The sequence below is a fragment of the Triticum urartu genome, chromosome 5 (genome assembly GCF_003073215.2).
Source record: "Triticum urartu cultivar G1812 chromosome 5, Tu2.1, whole genome shotgun sequence".
In the NCBI taxonomy this organism is placed as follows: domain Eukaryota; kingdom Viridiplantae; phylum Streptophyta; class Magnoliopsida; order Poales; family Poaceae; genus Triticum; species Triticum urartu.
The window spans coordinates 654,111,026-654,122,115 of NC_053026.1; the positions used below are offsets into that span (position 1 = coordinate 654,111,026).

General features: G+C 43.0%; 1 protein-coding gene across 1 annotated transcript; it reads right to left on the reverse strand.

Annotated features, from left to right (window-relative positions):
* Positions 1–7,349: 7,349 nt before the first annotated feature.
* Positions 7,350–10,269, reverse strand: LOC125506520 (probable apyrase 3). Its single transcript, XM_048671321.1, has 6 exons — positions 9,985–10,269; positions 9,732–9,860; positions 9,560–9,616; positions 9,186–9,278; positions 8,507–8,712; positions 7,350–8,175 (listed from the first exon to the last, which is right to left on the reverse strand). The coding sequence occupies exons 1-6, from the start codon at positions 10,240–10,242 to the stop codon at positions 7,539–7,541; spliced, it is 1,380 nt and encodes a 459-aa protein (XP_048527278.1). The 5' UTR covers positions 10,243–10,269; the 3' UTR covers positions 7,350–7,538.
* Between the last annotated feature and the right edge of the window lie 821 nt (positions 10,270–11,090).

Below are 11,090 nucleotides of genomic sequence, written 5' to 3' on the forward strand. Positions count from 1 at the left end.
CAAGCAAGCAACGCTGACCCTAGATTGGGCCAGCAAGATGAGTTTCCCAGAAATAGAGGGAACCAGTTGTCTGTTGTCAAACAGAAAAAAAAAAAAAAAAGTTCAAAACAGAGCATGCCAGCCGTGATCAGAAAGTATGAGTCTTTTCCACTTAATATGACACAATTGATGCAGCACAAATACAGGAAAAAAGTACATTCAAGATTCAGTAATTGTCGCACACATATTACCACTCGAGAGTCATAACTAAATTGCAAGAATTTTGTATACCAACGATATCATGTTCATAGTTTTAAATAGCCGGCTATAGCGGAGCTATAGCCTTTTCAGTAGGGTGCCGCTAAATGGTCGCCTTCACAATAGCCCGCTATAGCTCCGCTCAGGGGCGGAGCTACGCTAATGCAAGGGTATGCAATGCATACCCAATTATTTTTGCTAAAAAAATTCAGTATATAAGCTCCTATATGCCTTTGTATACCATATGACAGTCTAATTGTACATACAGACGAGAGAAACGAAGAGAACGATCCCAGCGCCACTTGGGCCAATGTTGGGCTGCTACGTTGCTAGTTAGTGCTAGTGGGCCTTATCCTTGGAGGCTTAACGCTGGCGGCTGGCCGATTGACGAAGCCGAGGAGACATCTCGAGTAGGAGTAGATCTCTCAAAAAAAAATCTCGACTAGGAATGCCTCCAGCCTTCGATTCAACTGCCGCTGCGCTACATTGAGTCAATTGATTTCTCCGAGAAGAAGTGCAAGAAAAACAAGATGAATATCATGCATCTAGATTTCTGAATTATGAACATTTGAATTTGTAAGATTGCCCACAATGCCATTATTTCTTGCTTCCAAAAGGGTGATCGTAGAGTTAACTTTTGATTTTCCTTGTTGCAATGCAACTGAGTTACTCAAGACACTATTGCTACGAAGAATAATTCATAGTTTCATTGTTATTATTATGAACTTTTTTGTTTCTTACATTGTTGTGAAGCAAAAAAAAAATATATCATTACCACGCATACCCATGTCGAAAATTATGGCTCCGCTATAGCTGATTTGGAGGCGCGCCGCTATTTTCCATAGCCCGCTATTTAAAACATTGATCATGTTGACTGACCAAACCAAATTGAATGTTATAAGCAACGGATAAACAGAGCACCAAATTTCGATCACAGATAGGGTTGATTCTTGAATCTGGCAAGTTCTGGGAAGGTGCGTGCTTACAGGGAAGGAGAAATCCCCGAAATGGCCATGCCGATGAACCAGGTGAAGAAGGAGACGATGACCCAGCCCCACACGAGGTTGGCCAACCCGACGTATTGGAGGATGCTACCGTACAACAACGTGATCCCCGTGAAGATCGTCATCGTGGAGAAAGTGATTGCCAACTTCTTGAGCAGCGTCTGTAGAACATGCAACAAAAGATCTCCATCTCTTGAGAAACTACAAAAATAGGACTGGCAAAACGAAACGCAGTTCGCAAGCCGGTCATGCATGATCGCTTCAAGCTTCTACAGATAGGGCTGGACACGAGCCGAGCCGAGCCGAGCTTGATCCGAGTCTGCCTTTGACTCGCCATGAACGAGCTAAGCTCGGCTCGGCTCGCTAGTTGAACGAGCCTGCTTTTGGAGACTCGGCTCGTCTTGCATCTAGCTCGGTTCAGACCGAACGGCTCGTGGATGCACTGCTGTATGTGTGCGCGCCGATGCAGTGTGCCAGTGCTGCAGTGGATGCGTGTGTGAGTAAGCTACTGCTAGTGCATGCGTGAAGTGTGCGTGCTAGCCGTCGGTGTGAGTGCGTGCACGCCGCCGGAGGGAGCCATGGAAGTTATACCTGCTTGTGCTTGGGGCGGAGGACACTAGGGACTGCGGCGAGCTTGGCCATGAACCTCGGGAGCGACGAACGGCGGTGTCCGACGCGGCACCGAACGGGCGCGTCTACCGGCGGTGCCGAGAGAGAGAGATCCGTCCAACATCGGGCATGGCGAGGAGGACAACGACTTCGTCAGGTCATGGCGAGAGCGGCCGCGCGGCGGGGGAAGTCAGGGGTGCCGGCATCTCGTGCACGCACTCGCTAGGGTTAGCCAGGGGTGCTTCGTAGTGGGCTTGGGCTGTTCCGTAGGCTGCTTAGTGTATACACTGGGCTGCAAATTTTCTAAAAAAAAAACTGGGCCACGAAACGGGCCACCGAGCTGGACCGAGCGGAAACCGGCTCGGCTCGGTCGCCGAACGAGTCTGAATATTCACAGCTCGGCTCGGCCTATTTCCATGTCGGGCCGAGCTGAGTCGGGCCGAGCTGGAGCGAGTTTCGGGCCGAGCTAAAAAGCTCGCTCGAGCGTCCAGCCCTATCTACGGACAAAGAAAATAGATTCTACACCAGACGACGGCGGCGGCGGCCCTGCTGTCCAGCAGGCGGGAAGGCAGCGGCGGGGGCGGGGCCCCTGCTCCAACGGCGATGTCCCTCCTATATGCCCAGGCAGGCGGCGTCCCCGACGGCCGGGAAGCGGGCGGTTTAGGAGGCCAGGTCGCGATGGTTGGGGGCGGCAAGGAGATGTGAAGGGCGACGTCCTGCAAGGCGGGGCGTGGCGATGCAATGGTAGTGTGGCGTGGGGCAGTGAAGGCGACGTGATGGTTGCGCGGCGTGGGGCGGCGAAGGAGGGGCGGGTTGATGCGATGTGGCTGGCGGCGGTTCCTTTCATGTGAAAGTTTCCTGCGAAGATCTGTTGGATTAACGCCATCAGATGGTTGAGATATGTTAGATCTATCCCTTTGGGTTTCTGTGGCTAACCCTTCCCTATCCAAACAACCACTTAGAAAAGGCAAAGATCGATGCATTAAGAAAATTAGAATTTAAAATTGATTGTCATGAAACTAAATTTTATTTATGGGTGTGTCTAGGGCACATTTAGATGTGCTCTAATTATTGCACATCTAAGTGAGTGAATCAAGCATAAAAAGAAAAAGAAAAAAAGAAAGAAAATATTCACACGAATCTTAATGTAAAATCAACGACATATGACTTAAATGTGCAATACTTATGGCACATCTAGATGTGCTTTAGCAAAACTGTTTATTAATTGGTAGCGTGCTATCGGCTCCTGTCCGTTTATAACGTGTCTAGTTAGGAAACTTTTTTTGAACATTAGTACAAACACAAGCGCCCATATACACGCGCATACACTCACCCCTATAAACACACACACACCCTACCCCTATGAGCACCTTCGAAAGATTGAGCCGACATATCATCTTGAAATTTACGAAGTCACCCTAGGCACCTCGTTGTCGACGAAAACGTCTCCTACCACTGAATGCGCATCGCCAGAAATCCTGAAATAAATCAAGAAATAAATGCGAGTATCAGGATTTGAACCCTGGTGGGCTGGGGATACCACTTCTAACCATCCAACCGTAGGTTGTTTCGCCTAGTTAGAAAACTTTGAAAAGGTTAGGAAAGGTTTTATTGTGAGGGTAAAAAAATCAATGTGAGGAGATACGGTGGTGGATGTGATATGAAAATAAACCGGACGAAAATAAACCGTAGACACAATCCTATCAACTCAGACATTAAGAGTAGAGAAAAGAGATGAGTATTTCAGAAAATTCCACAGAACAACATGGTCTCGGAACATCTCTAGCCGATCCCTCAAAACTGGTTAACTTCCTAAAAAATTTAGAAGGTAAGATCTAACCGATCCCTTATTCTCTTTTACCTCATAAAAAATTGTATTCCTCGTGTCGCCATTGCTTATATTTACTCGACCGACGACACTTTTCAGAATATATTTTTTTCCAACCCCCGCGGCCGCCTCTCTCACCCGTCCGACCACATCCGCTCCATTGTGGTCGTCCTTGCCTCCGCTACCCACCACACACCACCACTGACACCCCATAGCACCTAGTGCTCCTCTGCCCAACTTTGATTCGGTCGCCGCCGTTGTAATCGACACATCTAGGCCCATCACTACCGTTGCGGGATTCGACACATCGACGCCCTAGTGCTGTCGCGTTTTTTGTCAGGATTCAGAGGAAACCGAACCGGGCAGCCATATCTTGTTCGTTGTCTGACAGTCAGCGCATCCTCATCTGCATGTTGGCCGGTCTCGGCCCTCACCCAGCAACTTGTCGGCTAGTGCTGCCCACAGGTGATGCTGATAAACATCCCGAATGCGTAGGCTAGGTAAGCATTTCAGCCCCAAAACAAGGACTAGCCCACCTGTGTGTTCTCCCTCATGGCCTCATCACGTCAATATATCCCAATGGTGGGTGCTCATCCTCAGCGCCCGTAGCACAATGTAAACAAGGAGAGCTCATGCGAGCCAGCGTGTGGGTCGGCCCAACCACACGTCCCTCTTGCTCGGTTAAAAGTTCGATCATCGACCTTGCCTAAAAAAAGATATGTTGACCTTTGACCATTGACTAACAGAGTGTTGACCACTGACCTCTAACTATTGACCATTGACTTTATAAAAAATGAATTTTAAAAATGATCATGATCTTGAAAAAATATTGTGCATTTGAGAAAAAGTTCAAGACTTTGAAAGATGTTTGCAAATATAAAAAAAGTTCACGCATTTGAAAAAATAGTTCATGAATTTGAAAAACAGATCATGCATTTGCGAAAAACTTCACGAATTAGAAACAATTCATGAGTTTGATTTTTTTATGAATTTTCAAAATAGTTTGCGCATTTGAAAGTGGTTCATTTTTTAACAAAAGTTCAGAAATTTGGAAACAAAAATCATGAATTGAAATTGTTGCGAGATTTTCAAAAAAGTTCACATAAAATAACAAAATCATGAAACGTTAAAAGTAAAAAAGAAAAAGGAAATAAAAACAAAAGGTAAAAGATAGAAAAGAAAAGAAAACGAAAAAAACCAACAAAACCAAATAAAAAAGAATGAAAACAAAACCAGCAAAAGAGAACAAAACCAGAGGAAACCTTCTCGCAAGCTAGGGAATACGTACGTGGGAAGTCCACTTAGAGCCAGACAAGTGCTGCCTGGGTATCTCTATGTCTCGCTCAGTGCGAGACAGAGGGAAGCCTCGCCAGAAGGAAGGCGCGAGATGAAACGGCCCAGGCGCACTGGACGTCACCGCCTCAGTTATTTTTTCACATTTTTGTTTTTGTTTTCAGCTTTATTTTTTAATAAAATTCTAATTCTAATTTTTCTAAATAAATATATTACAAAATATTTAAAAAATGTTAACCAAGCAATTGAAAATTTCTCACATATAGAAAAAATACAATGTGTATGAATTTTTTGTCATGTATCTAATTTTTTTAATCAAGTATTAAAAATATATGTTAAACAGGTATTTGAAAAATATTAATCAAGCATTTGAAAACTCTTAAATGTGCATAGATAATGTGTTGTCAATATATACAAAAAATGTTAATCTTGCCATTGACAACTGTTAATCAATCAATTAAATAATTGTGCATAAACTAATATTAACCCTGTATAAAAAATGTTAATCTATTATTTGAAATATGTTGATCACGCATTCAAACGTTTTAAAATGCGTATAGAAACAATTGCAACCATGTTTTTAAAAATGTTAAGATGGTATGCGAAAAATGCTAATCATCATTTAAAAATGTTAATCATATATTTGTAAACTGGTAAATGTGTATACAAAATGTGTTCCGGATGTATGCAAACTGTTTGTGCTTCACAATAGTACACATCAGAACAAATGTATGAAAAAAACTCACTCATGTATTTAAAAAATATTAAACGTGTATAAAAAATGTTCCTGATGTCTTAAAAATTGTAAAATGTGTATGCGAAAAGGAGACGCCAAAAGTTATAAATTTTCATAAATTTAATCATGTATTTGGAAAAATTTAAAAGTATATAAAAATGTACCTAATGTATACAAAAATGTAGAATCTTTATACAAAAACTTTACATCAAATAATATAAGCTTTAGAATATGCAATCATCTATTAGGAAATAATAAGCGTGTATAAAAAATTATTCCTGATTTATACATAAATGTTCAAATGTGTATGGAAAAAGTAGACATCATAAATATGTGTTTGAAAAAAAGTTAACCTTATATTTACAGAAAAAAAGGGTTTATTACCATACAAAAATGTGCAACGTGCATTTCAACAAATGTATTCCACTTATTCAGAGAAGTTTTCAAAACATCTATTAAAAGGAAATGTACATTGTATATTAGAAAAATGGTTAACGTGTTCCAAAAAGTTGTTTCACATGTACATTGAAATGTATATGGTGTACTGAAAGAATTAGATATATGTTGAACAAAAAAGAAATAGATGAAAATCAACAAACAAAGAAAGAGAAAACAAAGAAACCCACTAAAACCATCTGTTATATATTATATACAGTTAGTACGATATGATGCTATAATTAGTTATGCACATGCCAAAAACAAAGTTTCAGGGTTGAAAAATGTTTTTCTTCAAAATTTTGAATATCAATCCTGCACATGTCCCTGATCGCCTGTGAGTGGGCCTGACCTATCTGTCAGTTTTGGGGTTCACCTAGTGAAATGACTGATCAGTGCGATTTGCAAGAAAAAGCCCAACCTGTCGGTTTTGGGGTTATGTGCGCCAAATGGTTGATCAGTGTGATTTGCAAAAAAATAGCACTTGTGCACGGTGCATTTGGTGCAAAAAAGACATATTTTCTGCAAATAATGCCAGAAATGTGGAGGTCCTATGCAATTCAGTCAATTTTGTATGTGCGGCGAGGTGGCTGACGAAGAGAAGGCGAATATGGCCATATTCATCTTAAGTGAAATGTTCCATAGAAAGCACACACGATCACTATCTAAACATGGAGATATATAGCCTGATTTTTTTGTATGAACTAGTATATATATACCTACTATAAAGAAAGGTGCATTTCACCGATTTTTTGGTCCGTTCACACATATAATATAATATAATATTAATATAGTTCCTATTCTTACCTTGACTTTTCTCCAGCGATTTTAAGCGCAAGAGTTTTTCCCTCTTCTTACCTTGACTTTGGAATTCCTTTCGGTTGATCCAACAACACTCATTCATATTCCTATTGGTCTGTTCCTGGTGCTAGGTTTTGAGTATTGACTTGTGTATCGTTAGCTATAGCTCATTCATGCATGGTTATGTTCCTCCGTTCTAATGTTCTTTCTTGTGACTTGTGTGTGGGTCATGTGTTAATGTTGCAGCCATTTGTTGTATTTGATTACTTGGTTTAACTGAAGGTGGTTTAGGCCGGGTAATGATTGCCACAGTTTCCTAAACACATAAAGGAAAATTTTCTGGTATAGTGGTGTTATCAAAAAAATTCCCATTATAGATGAGTAAAAATTAAAATTCTAGAAAACAAACATCACTACCGATACGCGGCGGTTTCCTTCACTCATTATTCTCAAAGACAAGGACCACAGAAGCTAAATCATAGAGCCACGACGCTGATTGATAATACGTACTCCCTCTGTAAACTACCATTTAGATCACTAAAGCAGTGATTTAAAAGATCTTATATTAGTTTACAGAGGGAGTATTAGCTAGAGATCATGCAACATTGACCAGATCTTGGTGGATACGCTTCTTGGGCGCTACGGCCTCGATAGCCTCGCCAAGCGGCCACTTGGCTTCCATGAAGTACTCCCCGTGCTTCACCTTCTCCACCAGGGTGATCTCCCTCGCCCGTGCCAGCCCGAACCCATAGACAAGCAATGTGTACTGGTACACCAGATCCATACAGATGTATGGCATCTCGCGCACCCCGGGATAGGCCGCCTGTGCCTCCTCCAGGCTAAGCCGGCAGATCTTCACCGCCGCTGCCCTGAACGCCGCTGGGCTAGACCTGGCGCTCGGGGTGCCCTTCTTCACCCATCCGACCTGGGAGGCCTTGATATAGAAGGAGGAGGCTGCATAAAGTGTTGCCTGCCCGGCGCCGCCACCGCCGCCCCACACGCCGCCGAAGGTGCAGTTCTTGGCTTCGCACGGCGCATCTAACTTCAGTGCCCTGGCTACCTCCCTCCTGCACTTCCTGTACACGGCGCCTTCTGGTGCTGCTACCGCTTCGTAGACCTCGCCGTTGTAGGTGTAGTTACTGGTGGATCCACGCAGCATGCACAAGCTGAACGGGCCCGACTTGGCCTTGAGGATCTCCACGCGAGCAGCCATGTTTCCGTAGTACAGGTAACTGCAAAGATGAATCAATAAAGTTTTAAATACCATGCTATGAAAAATAGTGGTAGTCCTTCAAATCAGCTATAACGACACTGAAGTGAAGCTATATCAGCCTATAGTGTGCAGGTGCATATGGATTCATTTAGCTGCACATTGCTCAAACAGCTATAGCGATGCTATAGCATACTGTTTAAGACTTTGATTAATAAAATAAAGATTATTAAACATTGCTCTTGTTTCATGTGTCTACCTAATTTACTTTTTATATACGATGAGATGTAAAAAGTATGATCGATAAGCATTTTGTCAAAACATTCATCAGTGAGCTGAGACAGATGATGGACCTGTGGACGTAGACGTTGTAGTCTTTTCCCTTCAAGTACTCCTTGGTGATGTAAGGGTCCTTGCCATCAGGTGCCGCTGGGGCATTTGCCGCGGCAGCTGGGGACACGGCGTACGCCATTTGGACGGAGCCGCCTCCAAGATCGATCACGCCTACCGTCTTGGAGTAGTCTCCTCCCAGTCTATCCAACAGATAGTTCAGAGCCACCTGCATACATATGGGCAGAGAAATATAACCAAGATTTGCCTTTGGATACAGAAATACAAACAAATGCGGAAATCCAATTTGGCTCCCGGGTGAACGTGCTCCTGCGCGTGGAAACTCTTTTTGAGATGTAAAAAGAATCAACAAAAATTCTATGTGTTCATAGTCACATCCAAATGCTATCTACAAATTTTTAGGCAAAAAGATTAAGCATTTTGGCCTGTGCAAAAAACAACTTGAACACTAAATGTTACCCCCAAATGTCACCCCAAATTTGTGTTTTCACCGACGAAACATTGCTGCCCCGTTTCACATGAAAATTGTCAAGCATGCTTGTGACAATAATACGAACATATTATTTTATTCTGGGTACTGTTCATGCAGGAGCATGTGCACCCACGAGCCAAAACGCCTCCACCCAAATAAATGTAGATTCTTAATTTCTTATAAAAAATTATGTACACGCATATACATACCCACATGTAAGAGCCTTCCTGAGATCCCTCGAGAACATTGATCCACTTTGGCTTGTACTGGAATTTGCTCTTGTTGTGGACAATATCCCTGACCTGCAAAATCGTACCAAAAATGATTGACCAAAACGAACATGTTATTATTTAGATTACTATTTATGCATGTCGTATGTACATCACTAATTAGCACTGCAAAAAATAATGTACTATAGCATCGCTAATAGCATGTTGTGGCATTTTGAGAATTGTCTCGCTAAATAAATTCGTATACACAGTCTCGCTAATAGCGTGATGTAGCTATTTTAAGGCTGGCGCTATTTTTCTGTAGCGCGCTATTTTTTCCTTGATAGTAATAAGTAAAAATGACAATTAATTACCGCTTCAAGGATCTGCTCTGATTGCTTATCTCCGATAAGTCTCAGCCCAGCCGTGGCCTGCTTAATATATACCTCGGTCAGTGATTAAATTACCATGGAGTAAATATATATGAGTTTTCTTTTTCAAAGATAAAATATCATTTTTAATCAAATTAACATGCATGCATATTACTCCAAGTTTAAGGGGAGTTCTGTTCATTTGCCACCAAGGCACGATGCTCTTTGCCTTGTCGAGCAGTGGTGTCATGGACTTGGCAGCTTCCAGTGGCCGCCCAGAGTAGGAGCTCAGCCCGGGGGACACCTGCACCACGTATGAACAAAATTCACATTGGCATCGGTGATGATACCGGCCGGCCCCATGCACAGGTGTGTAGCGATATAAATGTGAAATGTGTGTGAGTTTTGCATGTGTGTTGTATATATACCTTGGCAAACACCTCAACCTGGTCATCGATCTTAAGGAGTTCCATCTTGTTGTCAAACTTGAAGACGTGCACACGCGTGCCCGTGCTCCCGGCGTCGAAGATCACAGCGTACTTGCTCACCCCCGGCAACTGCACATCCGCATCCTCCACTGTACCGCCCTTGCGGCCGAGCACCACGTCGGCAAAGGCCACAGAAGATAATGCGAGGAGGAGGAGGAGGAGGAGGAGGAGCGGCGGCACGCCGACGACGCGAGCCATAGCGAACTAGCTGATGGCCACTGGTGAGGTCGGACGGCTGAGTCCAGTAGTAAGTGAGAGTGGGATTTATAGAGCCCGACAGGGGATCAGTGTCTTCAACCAGCACCCCAGTTATTCTCGTCTGCGCAATCTGCTCCCTGGTAGTAGGTATCACAAATCCAACACACGTTAAACAAAGCAGATCGCTGGACGGCCGGATTGTAACATGCTCATGTTGTTTTTTGTTGTTTGATTGATCAGGAGCCTCTGCTGGACAGACATGCAATAGCGTTTTTTAACATCAAAAGAATCCTAACGTCCATCCGGCAGCAGCAAAAGGATTAGAGAAGGTGGGCGACTCCTCCAACGTGGGTTCATGTGACTCACGTGTGGCCACACTTGTGGAGAAAAGCCCACACAGAGATGGATTTTAAAATTTTAGTCTCCATCAATTCGCTCGTCTACTTCGTTCCTCCTTTGTTTCGTGGCACGCACGTGGATCATGTTACTCTATTCGGCTATTCAAAAGTTTGACATGTCGTATGGCTGCGAAAATTCACGGGGCACGCACCTGCGCATGCTTATCTAACAGTTGATCTGGGCCGTGATCTGAAAAATTCTTCGGGTGGAAATTGCCTAAAACATGGATGAAATTTTAAAACACTCTCAATAAGAGACAATATACATGATTATCTAGTACAAATAAATAAATAAATAAGTTTGTGATTTTTTAATTCATGAAGATTTTTTCAAATGCTCCAGTGCATAGCGGACGGCTAAAGCGTGCGGAGAATGTCAAGAGAGGTCGAGGTAGATCGAATTTGACATGGGAGGAGTCCGTTAACGTTAAGATAGGCTTGAAGGATTGG

Coding starts and splice junctions, on each gene's coding strand:
- LOC125506520 (XM_048671321.1), bottom strand. CDS start 10,242: ATGGCTCGCGTCGTCGGCGTGCCGCCGCTCCTCCTCCTCCTCCTCCTC. Junction 9,617..9,731: donor GAACTCCCCTTAAACTTGGA/GTAATATGCATG, acceptor TATATTAAGCAG/GCCACGGCTGGGCTGAGACT. Junction 9,279..9,559: donor CAGAGCAGATCCTTGAAGCG/GTAATTAATTGT, acceptor ACGATTTTGCAG/GTCAGGGATATTGTCCACAA.